At 40.1% G+C, this 13852-nt stretch overlaps 1 protein-coding gene across 2 annotated transcripts in view; it reads left to right on the top strand.

Moving 5' to 3' along the window:
• The first annotated feature begins 1661 nt into the window (after nucleotides 1–1661).
• phf1 (PHD finger protein 1) overlaps nucleotides 1662–13852 on the top strand; it is a 22311-nt gene continuing 10120 nt past the window's right edge. The window contains exons 1-11 of one of the 2 annotated variants that reach the window (XM_037980081.1): nucleotides 1662–1825; nucleotides 3558–3636; nucleotides 3751–3832; nucleotides 6665–6751; nucleotides 8731–8825; nucleotides 9303–9451; nucleotides 9607–9702; nucleotides 10781–10849; nucleotides 11350–11473; nucleotides 12366–12433; nucleotides 12852–12983. In XM_037980081.1, coding sequence (XP_037836009.1) covers nucleotides 3559–3636; nucleotides 3751–3832; nucleotides 6665–6751; nucleotides 8731–8825; nucleotides 9303–9451; nucleotides 9607–9702; nucleotides 10781–10849; nucleotides 11350–11473; nucleotides 12366–12433; nucleotides 12852–12983 — 980 coding nt within the window. In that variant the 5' untranslated portion in view covers nucleotides 1662–1825; nucleotide 3558. Of the gene's footprint in view, nucleotides 1826–2532; nucleotides 2970–3557; nucleotides 3637–3750; nucleotides 3833–6664; nucleotides 6752–8730; nucleotides 8826–9302; nucleotides 9452–9606; nucleotides 9703–10780; nucleotides 10850–11349; nucleotides 11474–12365; nucleotides 12434–12851; nucleotides 12984–13852 lie in introns of those variants that run through there. The other variant, XM_017433288.3, reaches the window with a different exon arrangement.

The raw sequence follows: 13852 nt of genomic DNA, 5'->3' as shown, positions 1-13852 counted from the left end.
CCCGGGGAGAGGACCCGCTCCGCTCCTGCCTCCTGCGGGGCTGACCGCGGCGAGGACGCGCGCACGCACAGGCCGGCTCGCGCGCACGCCTCACGCGCTTCTGTTGCCGCAACAAAGTCTGAAGTTGAACTTGATCAACTCGAGTCTGTGGTTCATGTTAAAACAAACCTTCAGTAGAAAACTCATTAAAACCTGATTCAGCTTCACTTTGACTTAATTAGAATTAAAACTTTTTTTTATTTATAAATAAAGCAGAATGACTGCTCTGATTTGTAAGAAGCTGAAACTGAGTTAAAGCTGAGGGCAGCATCCATCCAACCATCCATCCCTGAAATAAACTGTTTTAAAATCTGAATATCTAAAAATAACAAAGTTTCCAGAGACAGTTAAAGAGTGGGTTCATAATGATTTATTTCATTAGACTTCCATCCGACTCCATCTTTTGCCTTTCAGCGGACACAGAAGTCAGAGCTGTTCTGTTATTTTTAACATTTTGTTCATCAGGCACAGGTGGCACAGTGGTACAGTGGTTAGAGCTGCCACTTCCCCACCTGAGGCCTTTCTGGGTGGAGTTTACATGTTCTCCTCATGCTCTCCTGAGTTTCCTCTGGTTTCCTCCCACAGGTTGGGTTCATTGGTCACTCTAAGGTTGTTTGTGTCCATGTCTCCCTGTGATGGACCTGGACCTGTCCACGGTGTCCCCCACCTGGAGAGGCAGCAGCTCCCCTTGACCCGGAGAGGAGAAGTGGGTAAAGAAGATGGATGGATGTTCATTAGGCTGTATCTCTCTTAACAACAAGCTCACAGCTGATATTGAAGCTCTGTCACTGTAAAACCTGTTGATTTCTGTCAAAAATAAGACCAAATGCCCACCCATTCTTAAGTTTATGGGTGTTTTAAAATTTAAATTTTGACATATAAATGGGAAATCTAAAATAAGGGTTTATTAGGCAACATAATCACCAAATATTAGCAAAACATTTCATATACTTTTTTACTTATGCTCCAGATTTCTGACTTCTCTGCTGTTTGACAAACAAGTCTATTAAACAAAAGCCTAAAATCAGTTTTAACTGCCTATTTTTATGCATTTATAACTTCTGTTTTTATCTTTTGTAAGAAATATGGCCATATTTGGCTCATTTTATCTGATTCTAACTTTGGAAACCACTGATATAAGGGATGTTTTGGAGCCTCCATCATCATCATCCTCAGAGACAGTTTTTAGGGTTGCAGTGGAATGACCTGAAGACACTTTAAGTTGCTTTTAGGAACCTGTATGTTTGCTTGTATCTGTAATCTGAACACTAACATGTTTAACTCTGTTCAGAACTTCAGATTAATCCCAGTTAATGCTCCTGCAGGGATGAACTTCTTAAAGCTCAGACTGACAGGAAACAGCTCTTCACTTTCAACATAATGGGGAAAAATGCACGAATGCTTTTGATTCTATGAGATATTCTCTTATAAGATGTCTGAAGAGATGTTCCTTTACTGCACCCCAGAGGCTTTCTGTGCAACTTCCACAATCCTTCACGCAGCTGTTTCCACAACAGTTCCTGGTGTTTGTGCGCCCCCCAGTGGTCACGTGTGGAAAGGAGTACTTTGCCTCCTTTCTTTTTCTTTCTTTCTTTTTCAAATCTGCCAGGGGCCATTTTGAACCAAACAGCGGTGTTACCACATGCCTGACTGGTGCGAGTAATGTGTAAAACACAAACAAACAAACAAATATAAAGGAACAAAACCAGAACCCTGAATCTGATGCAGCCAAAGGATCTGAGCTCATCATCATCATCATCATCATCATCGTCCTTTTGATTTACCTGTAAGTACCCTGTTAGAATTAAAATGGGCTTAAATTAGCATTTCTTTGTTGACTATCTTACAAGCATTTCTTCCCATTTTTCATTCAAAATGAATGAGGATTTGTACAACTTGTTTTAAATTGAGCAAATTGAGCTTCTGGGTTAACTTCCAGTATTTTTAAAATGTTCTTTAAGATTTAAAATTTGCAGAATAACAGTAAAATAACCCTTTTTAGTTTTTAAGAAGATACATATTCAACATTGTGGTTCACATAAGTGACAAAGTCCTGAAATAACCCCATTAATAAAGCCCATAGATAGAGCCTTTAATTGATCCCAGAGGGAAATAAAAAACAAGTATTTAGTTTATTTAAGCAGCAGCTAAAAGTCTGAACATTTCAAAGCCGTGGTCTCTGTTTGAAAACTTTTCTTCTCTGCTCTCATAAACTTCTTGTTGGACACCAATTAATGAGGCGGCTAAACTCGCTAATTGGCCGATTAATTGGCCCCTGTGACCGCGCACCTCCGCGCGCCGCCGTCCCCACATCCTGCCCTCACACATCCGTCACAAAGATTTAGGGTCACGCTCTCAGACAGCAAGGATCCCCCCTGTTCTCCCCCAGCAGCCACCTCTGGATCCGTATCTGTCAGCCCCCCCCCCCCCCCCCCACACACACACACAGTGATATCTCGGTGTTTTATGTCTGCGTCACAACAAGTCGGCGGAGGGCGCGAGGCAAGGATGATCATGGCGTCTCTGGCGGCTTGATTCCAGCGCAGCTCTGACAAACCCGCCTTAATAGCATCAGTAGCTGGGGGTGAGGGGGGCGAGGAGAGGAGGGGGGAGGGAGAGCAACAGCGACGGGAACATGACGAAACGGCACCGCGGAGGAAACTAGACTGAGAGACGGACGGACAGAGTCACAGTCGCCTTTCTCCCCTCCTCCTCCTCCTCTTCCTCCTCCTCCTTTGCTGACGGCTTGACTGACACACAGGCACTTGGCACATACAGACACATACATGCACATCAGCCACTTTTTGCAAACACGCAAGCTGCGCATCGGAGCGGCCAGGAACCGGGCATCCACAGCAGATGAGGGCATTTCATGTCCAGCCCGTCCAGGAATCACTGTGACCCCGACGGAAAGGAGTTCGACTTGACAGGTACCCTTCACCGGCCAGCTCACTGCCCAATTTTAACCTCCCCCCCCATTTCTCCATCTGATCCACTGTTTTGCATTTTGCGTCTGTATTGACTTGAGTGCATGCACTGGAACAAACGCTCAGTGTGCACAGATAACGTCTGCAGAGTCATTCCATCCATCTATTTAAGTTTTTAAGGTGTTGAGAAGAAAAGTGCACGGCAGATGCTTCAAGTGGCTGCAGATACTGATCTCTGCCTGTTCACTTCAACTGTGTTGGAGTAATCATCATGCAGTGTGTGTGTGTGTGTGTGTTTGATGTGTGCAGTAATCATTTGTCTTCCTCTCTGCTTGTGTATACTCACTCTCATCTTTCACTGTGGTGGATACAGGCTGTCGTTATGCTCAGGTTTTAAAAGGAGGGGGAGGAGGAAGAAGTGGGGGGAGATTTTAACCCCTTTGCACCGAAGCCAGGCTGTCTGAGAGGAAGCAGCCAAAACGCTGGGGCCGTAAACCCTCTCTGTCAGCGATGGCAGCAAAGTATTCAGCGAATAAATCGGATTTTCATTTCACATGAGCCCTGCTCTCTCCTCTGTGTGTGTCTCCTCAGGATGGGGGGAGTCAGTGAGGGCGATGATGTGTTGGCTCGTTGGAGTGATGGACTGCTGTACCTCGGCAATGTGAAAAGAGTAAGCGTGTGTGTGAAGCACACTTCTGAGTGTGTTCACGACGATCAGAAAGACTCGGAGAAGGTTTCGTCAGTCATTCTGCTCACCTCTTGTCTCCCCCCCCTCCCCCCTCAGGTAGACGGAGTCAAACAATGTTGTCTGGTGAGGTTTGAGGACAACTCAGAGTTCTGGGTGCTGAGAAAGGATATTCACTCGTGTAAGATAAACTTTCTTTTTCCTGCAGCTAAAGGAGTTAGAAGAAGAGTTTTAACACGACTTTAATGGGATAGCTCTCATTTAGTCCTGGATATCTGCAGTTAAATTTAGACCAGATTTAGTCCAAGTGGGAATTTATCCATCTGAAGGTCTGAAAACTTTAATCAAGTTGTATTTGTTGAAACGTGATGAACATGAAGATGTAATTTTAAGGACATTAAAAACAATACTGGTTGAATGTTGTACCTTTAAACCCCCTTTTCATCATCTGCAGCACTCATTTTTTATATTGTGCCTTCATGGAGCCAGACTTTCATATAATTTTAAAAAATAGTAGTTTTTCTTTGGACTTCAGCTACTTTTTCACTCATCTTTAGTCCAGTTTTTGAACCGGATCATGACAGCATCTTATTGTGTGGCGTGTGTTAGAAGAATGAGGAAACTGGATGACAACAGAAAAAGTGTCAAACCTGTGCAATTATCTGTATTAAATGATCAGTATTAAAAGAGAGAAGCATCATGTTTTAGTTTATCATCTGCTGTTTGGGATGTTCTGATCTCAAGTCTTTCTTCCAGACACAGATCCAAGTCATTTAAAATTAAGTATCTGCCTATAGCTAATATTTGCACTATTTTGCTTTTTTGCAGCACAGACATGCAAATTACAGACCATAAGTAGAGTTTCCTCTAAAGTGTGTTACTTAGCAGAGGTAGCTTTAGGAGTTAGCTGGCTGAACTCTGTGTCGATGTCGATTTACTTAAAAAAGCACTTTATAAACAACAAAAACTGCACCAAAGTGCTGTCCAGCAAAAATGGCAATACAGAAATAATAAAAAAAGAATAACACTAAAGATCTAAAAAGGTAAAAAGTCATAAAAACCAAGATGTGAAATACAGTAAAAGTAAAGCTAACAAATCAAGTTGTTAATCTTTACTTGAGCTGAATGTCAGTGAGTAGAAGTGGGTTTTTAGGAGCATCTTAAAGTTATCTAAGGTCCGAGCAGATCTTATCTGGGCGTAAATTCTTCCATAAAACTGGAGCAGCAACTGCAAAAAGTTTAGATCCTGGACCATCTAAAAGGATCTGGCTGTTTGACCTCAGAGTTCTAGTTGAAGAGTGGTGTTCAAAAACAAAAAATCCCGGAGATAAGCTGGAGTCAGACCATTAACAACCTTCAAAACAAACAATGAAATCTTAAAATCATTCCTGGAACAAACAGGAAGTCAATGAAGTGAAGCCAATGCTGATGCTATCTGCTCACGTTTTTTGTTCCCGTTGAAAGCTGAGCGGCTGTGTTTCGAACCATCTGCAGACGATGAAGAGAGGACTGATGCCTTTCAAACAAAATCAGGGCTTCACCTTAGCTAGGACACATTCAACCGAGTGTTTGGATGTTAAATATCTGAACTAAACTGGTGGTATTAAATGCAGCATTACTGCGACCACCAAGTAGCTCCTGAACTGCTCTGGTTTTGGATTTTAAAATCCTTTTTATACCGCAGACACGTTGGCGCAGTACATCACAACGTTTTACCTCAGTTGTAAGATGTAAAACCAGACAAAAGGTCAACAACGGAGATCGGGAGCAGTACTCGAGTACAATCAGTGAAAAATGTTTTGATTGGGACCTGAGTTGATACTTGAGCTCAGCTCGGGGCACCTCTACCTGCTACACGCCAAGTTTTCAGCTGATTGCTCTTTCTGTCTGCCAGACTACGTTATCTTTAGTATTTCTATAGATTCAACCCAAGGAATGGGAATAAATTGTGTCTTTGTGACAGCAGACCTAAAGATCTGATTTTAAAAAGGTTCTGTGTTAAATTGTCTGTTACTTATGGACACAACACTGGTTCATCCCTTGAGTTTAGCTTTTCGTTTTAGCCTGAAATCTCTGAAAATGGTCAGGTACGAGGACTGCAGATGAGTAAAAAGCAGCAAAAGTCCAGAGAAAATTCAGAAACTCCTTTAGAAAGTCTGAATTAAGACTATTTTAAAAGATTACAACAAAGTCTGGTTGCTTGAATGGATAATGTGCCAAAATGAGGTGACTGCTTAAGACTTCTGCACTTTACTGTAAGTGGAGGACAAATTGTAATAATTTTGCATATTTTAGGGATCACACATTTCACCTCTCCACAGGCTAATTGTGCTTGAATCATTAGTAATACTGTGGATCGGTTTGTTTGTGAAGTCCTACATGTGCTGCAGTCTCTGGATTTGACCAAATCTGGATGTAAATATTAATATTATCAGTGACTACACCAAAATGACTACAAAACAATCCTTTTTCAGTCCAAATCAACCCAAGTTCAGACATTTATTCACGACTTTTCAACCCAAAAAGCTCTCTTGTTTTAAAAAAATGAATCTGCTCTGAGACTTTGGACTTGAAGATGCTCCAATCACATCTGAAGGTTGAAAATTTAAATTTAAATTTAACAAATCTTCATGTTCTCTGTGTCAACATGCACAAAATTCCAGTCACCGTTAACGGTACGATACTGAAGGCTCAGTGTTCTAACTGGTATATCAGAGTGTATTTATGAAATTACTGGACTAATGATCCTTTAGGGAGATGGCGGCACTTACGCAGCCTAACTGAGTCAAAGGGGGGGTTTGGACACTTGTTAGGACAGGATGAACATCAGCACATCCAATGGAGTGAAATCTGAAAGGGTGCAGGAGACACTGAAATCAATGAGGTGGCAGCGATGTGAATCAATATACATAAATTAATGCAGTTGACTGCTCAGTCTCTGTCTTCCTCTCACACATTTATTTCCTCCCCTCCCCTCTGCCTCTCCCCTTGTCTTTTTTTCTGCGTGCCTCAGTCGCTGTCGGAGTGGAAGAAGTTTGCTGTATTTGTGACGCTCCGCCTCTTAAAGAACCCCTCGTAAATTGTCTTAAATGTCGCCACGGTAAGAAAGCGTGCCTCATCATAGGCTGTCAAACGCCGCTTCTCCGTCAGTTCTTGTAGTGACCTTGAAGATTTGACACAGCGTGGTAAATAACAACACAGAAAGCCACACATCATGAATGATCTATGAGCTGTTGTAGCTGCGCTCGAGCAAAAATAAACGAGATATCAAGAGACGGAGAACTCGTGGACTTAAATCATGCAAGATGTCTTTATTGTCTTGGATGTGTTTGTAATTTAAAATCTTCTCCAGACATGCTTTAAACGTGAAAATACTGATTAGTAATAATTATGAAAAATACATACATGTATAGTTAAAAGATCCTGATGTGATGGAGGCTTAAAGGATTAAAATGATAAACTAAAATCTCAACAGATGAGGCAGAAATATTTCTATTTTTTAATTAAAAAAAGGATCTCAGACATCTGTTGAAGTTTGTGTACGTCATTTTCTGAATTATTGAAATAATGTGACTTTTTAAAAAGCCATCACAGACTGAGGTTTATGTTTGTATGAGCATCACGACACGGACAAAGAAACACTCTGGAGACATGTTCAGTGGGCTGGAAAAGATTCAAAACCATCCGGAAAGAGTTCAGACCATCAGTCAATACAGGAGGAGGCATTTCAGGATAATTGTTACCCTCCTAAGGTGAGGTGGACCCACTTCTAGAGTTTCTGCAAAATCAAGTTTTATGCAGAAGAAGTAAAACTTCTCTCACAATCAGTACGACTTACTGGTCAGAAAACACTAAACTAGAATCACGGGTCTGTCTGAAAAGTGCTAAAGTTCATGTAAATGAGATTCAGCTGTAGCTTTTTGGTTGTAGAAATGTTTTATGAATTTATTAGATGGTTTAAACGAGAACCTAAAAGTGTTTGGTTGAACTCAGTTTGTAAAATGTGGTGCTAGTATCATGGTTTGGGAATGTTTTTAGTCCAGGTTGTGATGTTTGTCTTTAATGATTAAATAATTCTGAATAATTTGTCAGCAAACAGCAACATGCAGCAAGAAATCAGCAAGACAGTAGTTTTACTAGAGGTTAAAAACAAATAAAACTGCGACCTTAATTCTGAAGAAATAGCATCAATATCTGCTGTCAGGTCTGTTTATGCAAAAAGAAATATTTAGAAAATTTTGTTCCTTGTATCCAGTTGGGCTGTGACTATTGGTGAGAAATTGTGAAACTCCCAAAATGTCTCAGGTTAGGGAACCGATGAGACCAAATTAATTGGAGAATAAATTGTGACTAATTAGTGATAAATAAATTAAATAATTTGCAGAAACGTTGTGCCAATATCTCAGTTTATTTGCAGTTACTCACATATGCAAATGGGTTGTAAGTTCCAATTCAGTTAATTCTAAGTCAGAATTTGAGTATTTTGTGTCTCTAACTTATCACCAACTGTGGCAGCTCAACGACATACAAGCTTTAAAGACGTTTTTCTGTTGGACAACTTAATGCATGTCCAACCTAAAGGTTCACTGTCCATTTATCTGCATTTTAAGCCTTTAAATGGTGCATATTAATCCTGTTCTTATGGGCATTCCTTAAAATCAGACCAATTTATTGTTGAAATCCTCTTTGTGTCAAATCAAACAGTGAAGGTGGCACATCCAAGAAGAGGAAAAGGCGTTTCTGAGTGGATAAATCCCAAAACAGTTCAAATTAAATGGAACATTTTGATGTGCAGGAAGAAGAAAGGTTTAAAACTGTGCAACAACAGGATGCACAGTCAGGAAATTGTCACATCATTAGAAGCTTTGTAAGGTGAACAAGGTTGCTCTCGGTCTGTTTTCAGGAAGAAGGGAGACAAACGCAGCTTCCTACCTGAGAGAAGTGTTGTTAAATGTTTTGCATGATTCTAAAACCAACTGAGAAAGTAGTGGAAATGGAGCTGCCCTGTCATTACTGTCATCCTGGCTGCCTGCCTTGGAAGATGAATTAAATGCTCTGCCTCCTTCTCCTCCATTACAGGTTATCATCCAGAGTGCCACACGCCGACCATCGAACCGGAAGCCGACAGCGATTCGTGGATATGTCGACAGTGTGTCTTTGCAGTCGCAACCAAGGTCAGGCTGCTAATCTCTCCGTCTCACACTCCGGAGGAAAAAAAGAAAACATTCAGTCTGTAATAATGGAGGAATCCAGTCAAATATATCAGTGTGCAGTGTATAATGTGTTTATCTGAGACAGACACACACTAATTCTCTCAGTATTGACTTCAGTATCAGACATTGTGTCAGAGAAATTGTGAACAATCAATAGTTATGAAACTCGTGGAGTTGAGAGGAGCACATTTAAAGTCGATCCATCACATGTGCTCCATTTCTGTAGATACGAGATGAGAAAGAACTCAGTTAATTATCAATTGGTCAATGTCCAACCCTGGTTTAGACTTCCTGCGCCTCAGACTGCATCTCTCACAGCTGACCTACAATAAAATGAGACGACAAGCTGTTTTCTTGTCAGATGTGATCTGTCTGCTGACATGACTGTGATTTGAAAACCCAGAAGCAATCAGCTCTGTCCTAAAATGATTTTTGCAGAGAGGTGGGGCTCTGAAACGAGGACGCTTCGCTCGCCTCATGCAGTTCATGAAACTCAGAGTCCCCTACCAGCTGTCGTCTTTAGACTGGGACCCGCAGCATCTGACCAATCAGCAGCAGTGTTACTGCTACTGTGCCGGACCTGGAGAGTAAGTGAGGCCAGTTTTGTAAGCATCATTTTTCTGTTTGGCTGCAGAAACTCGTCCTGTCTTTAGTGGCATATAGATCAACCCTTGTCATGTAGCAGGTAGCAGGTGTTACAGGTGTTGGTTCGTGTTTTTAATGTTTTCCTGTTGGGCTGTAGGTGGAACCTGAAGATGCTGCAGTGTGGCAGCTGTGGTCAGTGGTTCCACGAAGCCTGCACGCAGTGTCTCACCAAGCCATTGCTTTATGGCGACAGGTATGTTAGCGCTGTAAAAACAAACATTCTGCACGAATTATAACTTTGACTCCATTCAACAGATGTTATAAAGTAAAGTCAGGTTGAATTTTGTTCAAACTTCATCCATCTTGAATCACATTGACTCTAAAAGTTAATCAGCTGCTGATGTACACTCATTAAGTTTTATTAAAATTCATCCAGTTGTTCATGAGATGAAAAAAAAACTATAATTTCACATAAATACAAACCTGAATATAAATGCAGACTTTAATATTTGAGTTTAACCGGAAATATTTCAACAATATATCAGTAATTAGTAGTTACTTGTTCTTTAAAATTATTTTTAAATCTTTCCTGCTCAGTATTTGTTTTTTTAATTTAATTTCAAGGTGAGATTTAGCACCAAACTTTTTGTTATTTTGTTGTTATTAATTTAACAAAGAAAACAGTGAAATGCTGTCGTGTCTTTAAGTTTGTCTGACCAACATTGTAAAATCACAAACGGACTCATAAACAGAAAAAAGCTGGACATTCTAATAATTTATCATTAATTATTTTGCTGTAAGAAGATAAATGAAGATGTCTCTGTGACAGCTTCCCTTGTCGGAGAACCGCCTTAATTATCTTAAAATGAGATGATCAGTGCGCACATTAATGTTCTCACAAGGACAAAGAGACGAGGATCACAGCTCTGCTGCCGGTTCAGACGTGACGCTGAATAAGATGCATCTTCCTCACATCATCAAACTGAAGTTAACTGTGTGGGGAGGAAACAAGGAGGGATGAAACTGAGATTGACGGCTGGAGAGAATGAGGCAGGATTGGTGGAACATGTGCCGAGCAGGTGACGGAGGAAGAGCCTGAGTCTGAGTTCACGGTCGGAATAGTAAACATGCGCCGCCGTTGCATCGTTCCTGCCGGTGACCTTCATGCAGACGGAAGGACAGAACGTGTTCCAGGGTCACTCAGAGCCGAAGATTTGTAAAATCTGTTTATTTCCTGTTCAGATGGACTCGTATTATCAAAAGAGAGACGGTCTTTCTCCGAACAGATCGCAGTGGTGTCTGCAAACATTATTTATTTCTGTGTGTTGTAGGTTTTATCAGTTCCAGTGTTCAGTTTGTTCAAAGGGACCGGAGACGATCCAAAGACTCCCCATGACCTGGTAGAGTTATTCTTCTTTCTTACACATTAGTCGTTAGGACATTAGATTACAAAACAAATCATAGGTTTAGCATTTCTTAAAGGAAAGAGTTTTAAACTCAGCTCCTGTTTTGATGAGTTATTGGCTTGTTGGCTCAGCTTTGGTTCATAATCTCATGTGATATTTGAGATCAAAATCAGCCAAATATCTGTACAACCAGCTGAGCTGTGGCTGTTTTCTGTTGGCTAATGTTGTTTAGCTGCGGTGGCCATCTTAAACCAGGCTGACTCCAAAGGTTCATTAGTTGTAGATGTACTTTCTGAGAATTTCACTAAAATTTGTGCTGTGGTTCATGAGATATTTTGCTAACAGACAGAGCTGACTCCAGAAGTTAATGGTAAAGTTTTAGTTATTATTCTGACCTTTCGCCTGAATGACTAAATAAAACTTACTTTGAGATAATAAACAGTGTTTATTTGTTTGTTTTCCTGTCTAATTTTGTCTTTTTGTTTGAACTGCAGGGTGGATTTGGCTCATTTAGTGCTCTACCACCTCTCGCTGTGCTGTAAGAGGAAATACTTTGATTTTGACCATGAAATCCTGTCCTTCACCAATGAGAATTGGGACTCGCTGCTTCTGGGCGCGGTATTGATATTTCCCTGTTTAAGCACCATGATGAAATGATGTGAAATACTTCCAGGCTTTTTAGCATTTCAGATTTAAAGCTCATTAACTACCATTAAAGTAAAATTTCATGTTTGACCTCTACGAAAGCTCAAAGGGAGAATTTAGTATTTTTATGATCTACTGTTGGTGGATTTATTTAGCTTACACGTCGCTCAACATCCGACCTTCCTTTGCTTTTAGTTCCTGGTTTAAACTTTTGACTCGAAGCCAATAATAAAAGTTTTTCGGGCATTTAAAGCATTTAACATTCTTAATTGTTGACTGCTCTCCACTGAGTTGAACAATCTAATTTATTCTTATTTTACTATGATTTTATTTGAATATTTATTAGAATAGGACACTATTTTAATTATGCAGTCCATTGCTGAAACATCAGAAACAGTTCTGTCCCACCGATTAGTCCTTTAATGGTAATTAAATATGGATAAAGTGTTACTGTATTTAATTAAAACTCCACATGTATGTATAAAAATGGTTATAAATAAATAAAGCTGACAGAACCTTTGTTTTCAAAAGTCTCTAAAAAACAAAATGGCTCACCACTTCCCAGCATTTCTAACAAAATGCCTCACTTGATGTGTATAATTTTACATATTTAATGATTACATATCTATTTTTGATTTTATTGCCTTGTCGTCTTTCTGCATGTATCTCAGGTTCCTCCTTTAAGAGACATTTTGTGACGCCTGTTTTTCAGCCATGTTGTCGCTGCAACAGTTAATTTTTCATATCATCATTACAGCTGTCAGCGGCTGTAAAAGAAAATTATTGCATGCAGTTGATGTATGATGTCCGCTGTCTAAACACAGCTTTGATATTTTTCATTTCTCCGTCCCTGTCTGTCCTCCAGCTCTCTGACACGCCGAGACAAGACCGCTGTCACAATCTGCTCAACGCTCTCAACTCTCACAAGGACAGGTAAGTCATGACGGGAGGACACGTGACCTGTGCTCCGTGGCTGGGACTGTTGGGTCAACAAAGAGGGAGAAGAGATTTAACACTCTTGGGTGCTTATTTTGTCAGGGCACAAGTTGTTTGTACGAAAGGCATTATAACCAGAAACAAGTAATGGATTTAAATGGATTTTCTGTCAGTTTTCTGCAAAAATAACCTTGCAGTCAAAGAAAAAAACAGAACATTTCTGCAGGCAAAGTCTGTTCTAATTATGTGCAAGTTAATTACAGTCCCTACCTTTGAAGTGTTTCCACGTCTGCGCTTCTCATCAGCAGAATAAGTACATTGTGTTCGGCAGCTTTATATTCATTATTAGAGAAGAGAAGCAGTGGAGAGCACACACGCTCAGTGGGAGGTTACAAAACCTCCTCTCTCGCTTCAGGTTCGTCTCTGGAAAAGAGATCAAGAAGAAGAAGTGTCTCTTTGGGCTGCAGGTCCGAGCCCCGCCTCCGCTGACGTCGGATTCGTCGCCGCTCATCACCGATCCGCCTATCAGCATCACCCACCGGAGAAGGTCAGAGCCAGGACAAACGATCGCACCGGTTTATTTTTATTATCCTAAAATCACGAGTACATTTCACACATTTTTATTTTTAGCAGCAGCTTATTTAATCTCAGGTAAAAATAGATCGTTTATAAAGTGGAACAACTGGAGAATAAAGTTAGCATAAATTAAAACAGCAGATAAATTATTTTATAAATGTTTTCTTTATTGCTGTTTCTCCAACTTGAACATCTACAAGCTGCTAATTTCCACTGATCTGTCACAAGATTATTTAATAAAAAAGTTGCTTTACAAACATGACAGAGGTTTGTAGTCTAGATTTATATTTTTTTTAACCTGATGACAGACTCTTACTGCGGTAATATCTTAGTATTAAAACTGTTAAAGTTATCTTTTATTCATTTGTTATGTGGAGCAAAAGGTGGTATGACTGCCTGTCAATTTATCTCTTTTGAACACAAAAAAACAGATTAAACCAGTTTTCGAGGTCATGGGAAGTAGAGGTGTGTGTGTCCAAATGCATAGGAAAAAACATTATTAAAAACAATAAAAAACAATGTTATTAGTGCTACACATGTCTATTATAGAGTTTAATAAAACTGGTATATAATTAGTGATGGTATTTTTATGTGTGTGCAAATATTAAAACCACTTAAAATCCAGAAAAACGTGAACACATTTGTATTAAATCGGGATCGCAATTTTAAATATTTTGTCTGTTCAAAACAATACAGCATATTTCTTTTATCTACAAGTTCAAATTAGACAACATGATTACACCAAATATATCTGTCTTACTGTAGCCCGACTGTAGCCTGGCTGTAGTCTGGCTGTAGTCTGGCTGTAGCCCGACTGTAGCCTGGCTGTAGCCTGGCTGT

Source organism: Kryptolebias marmoratus, linkage group LG16 (genome assembly GCF_001649575.2).
Source record: "Kryptolebias marmoratus isolate JLee-2015 linkage group LG16, ASM164957v2, whole genome shotgun sequence".
NCBI classification, from domain to species: domain Eukaryota; kingdom Metazoa; phylum Chordata; class Actinopteri; order Cyprinodontiformes; family Rivulidae; genus Kryptolebias; species Kryptolebias marmoratus.
This window is presented reverse-complemented; position numbering and strand designations above follow the sequence as displayed.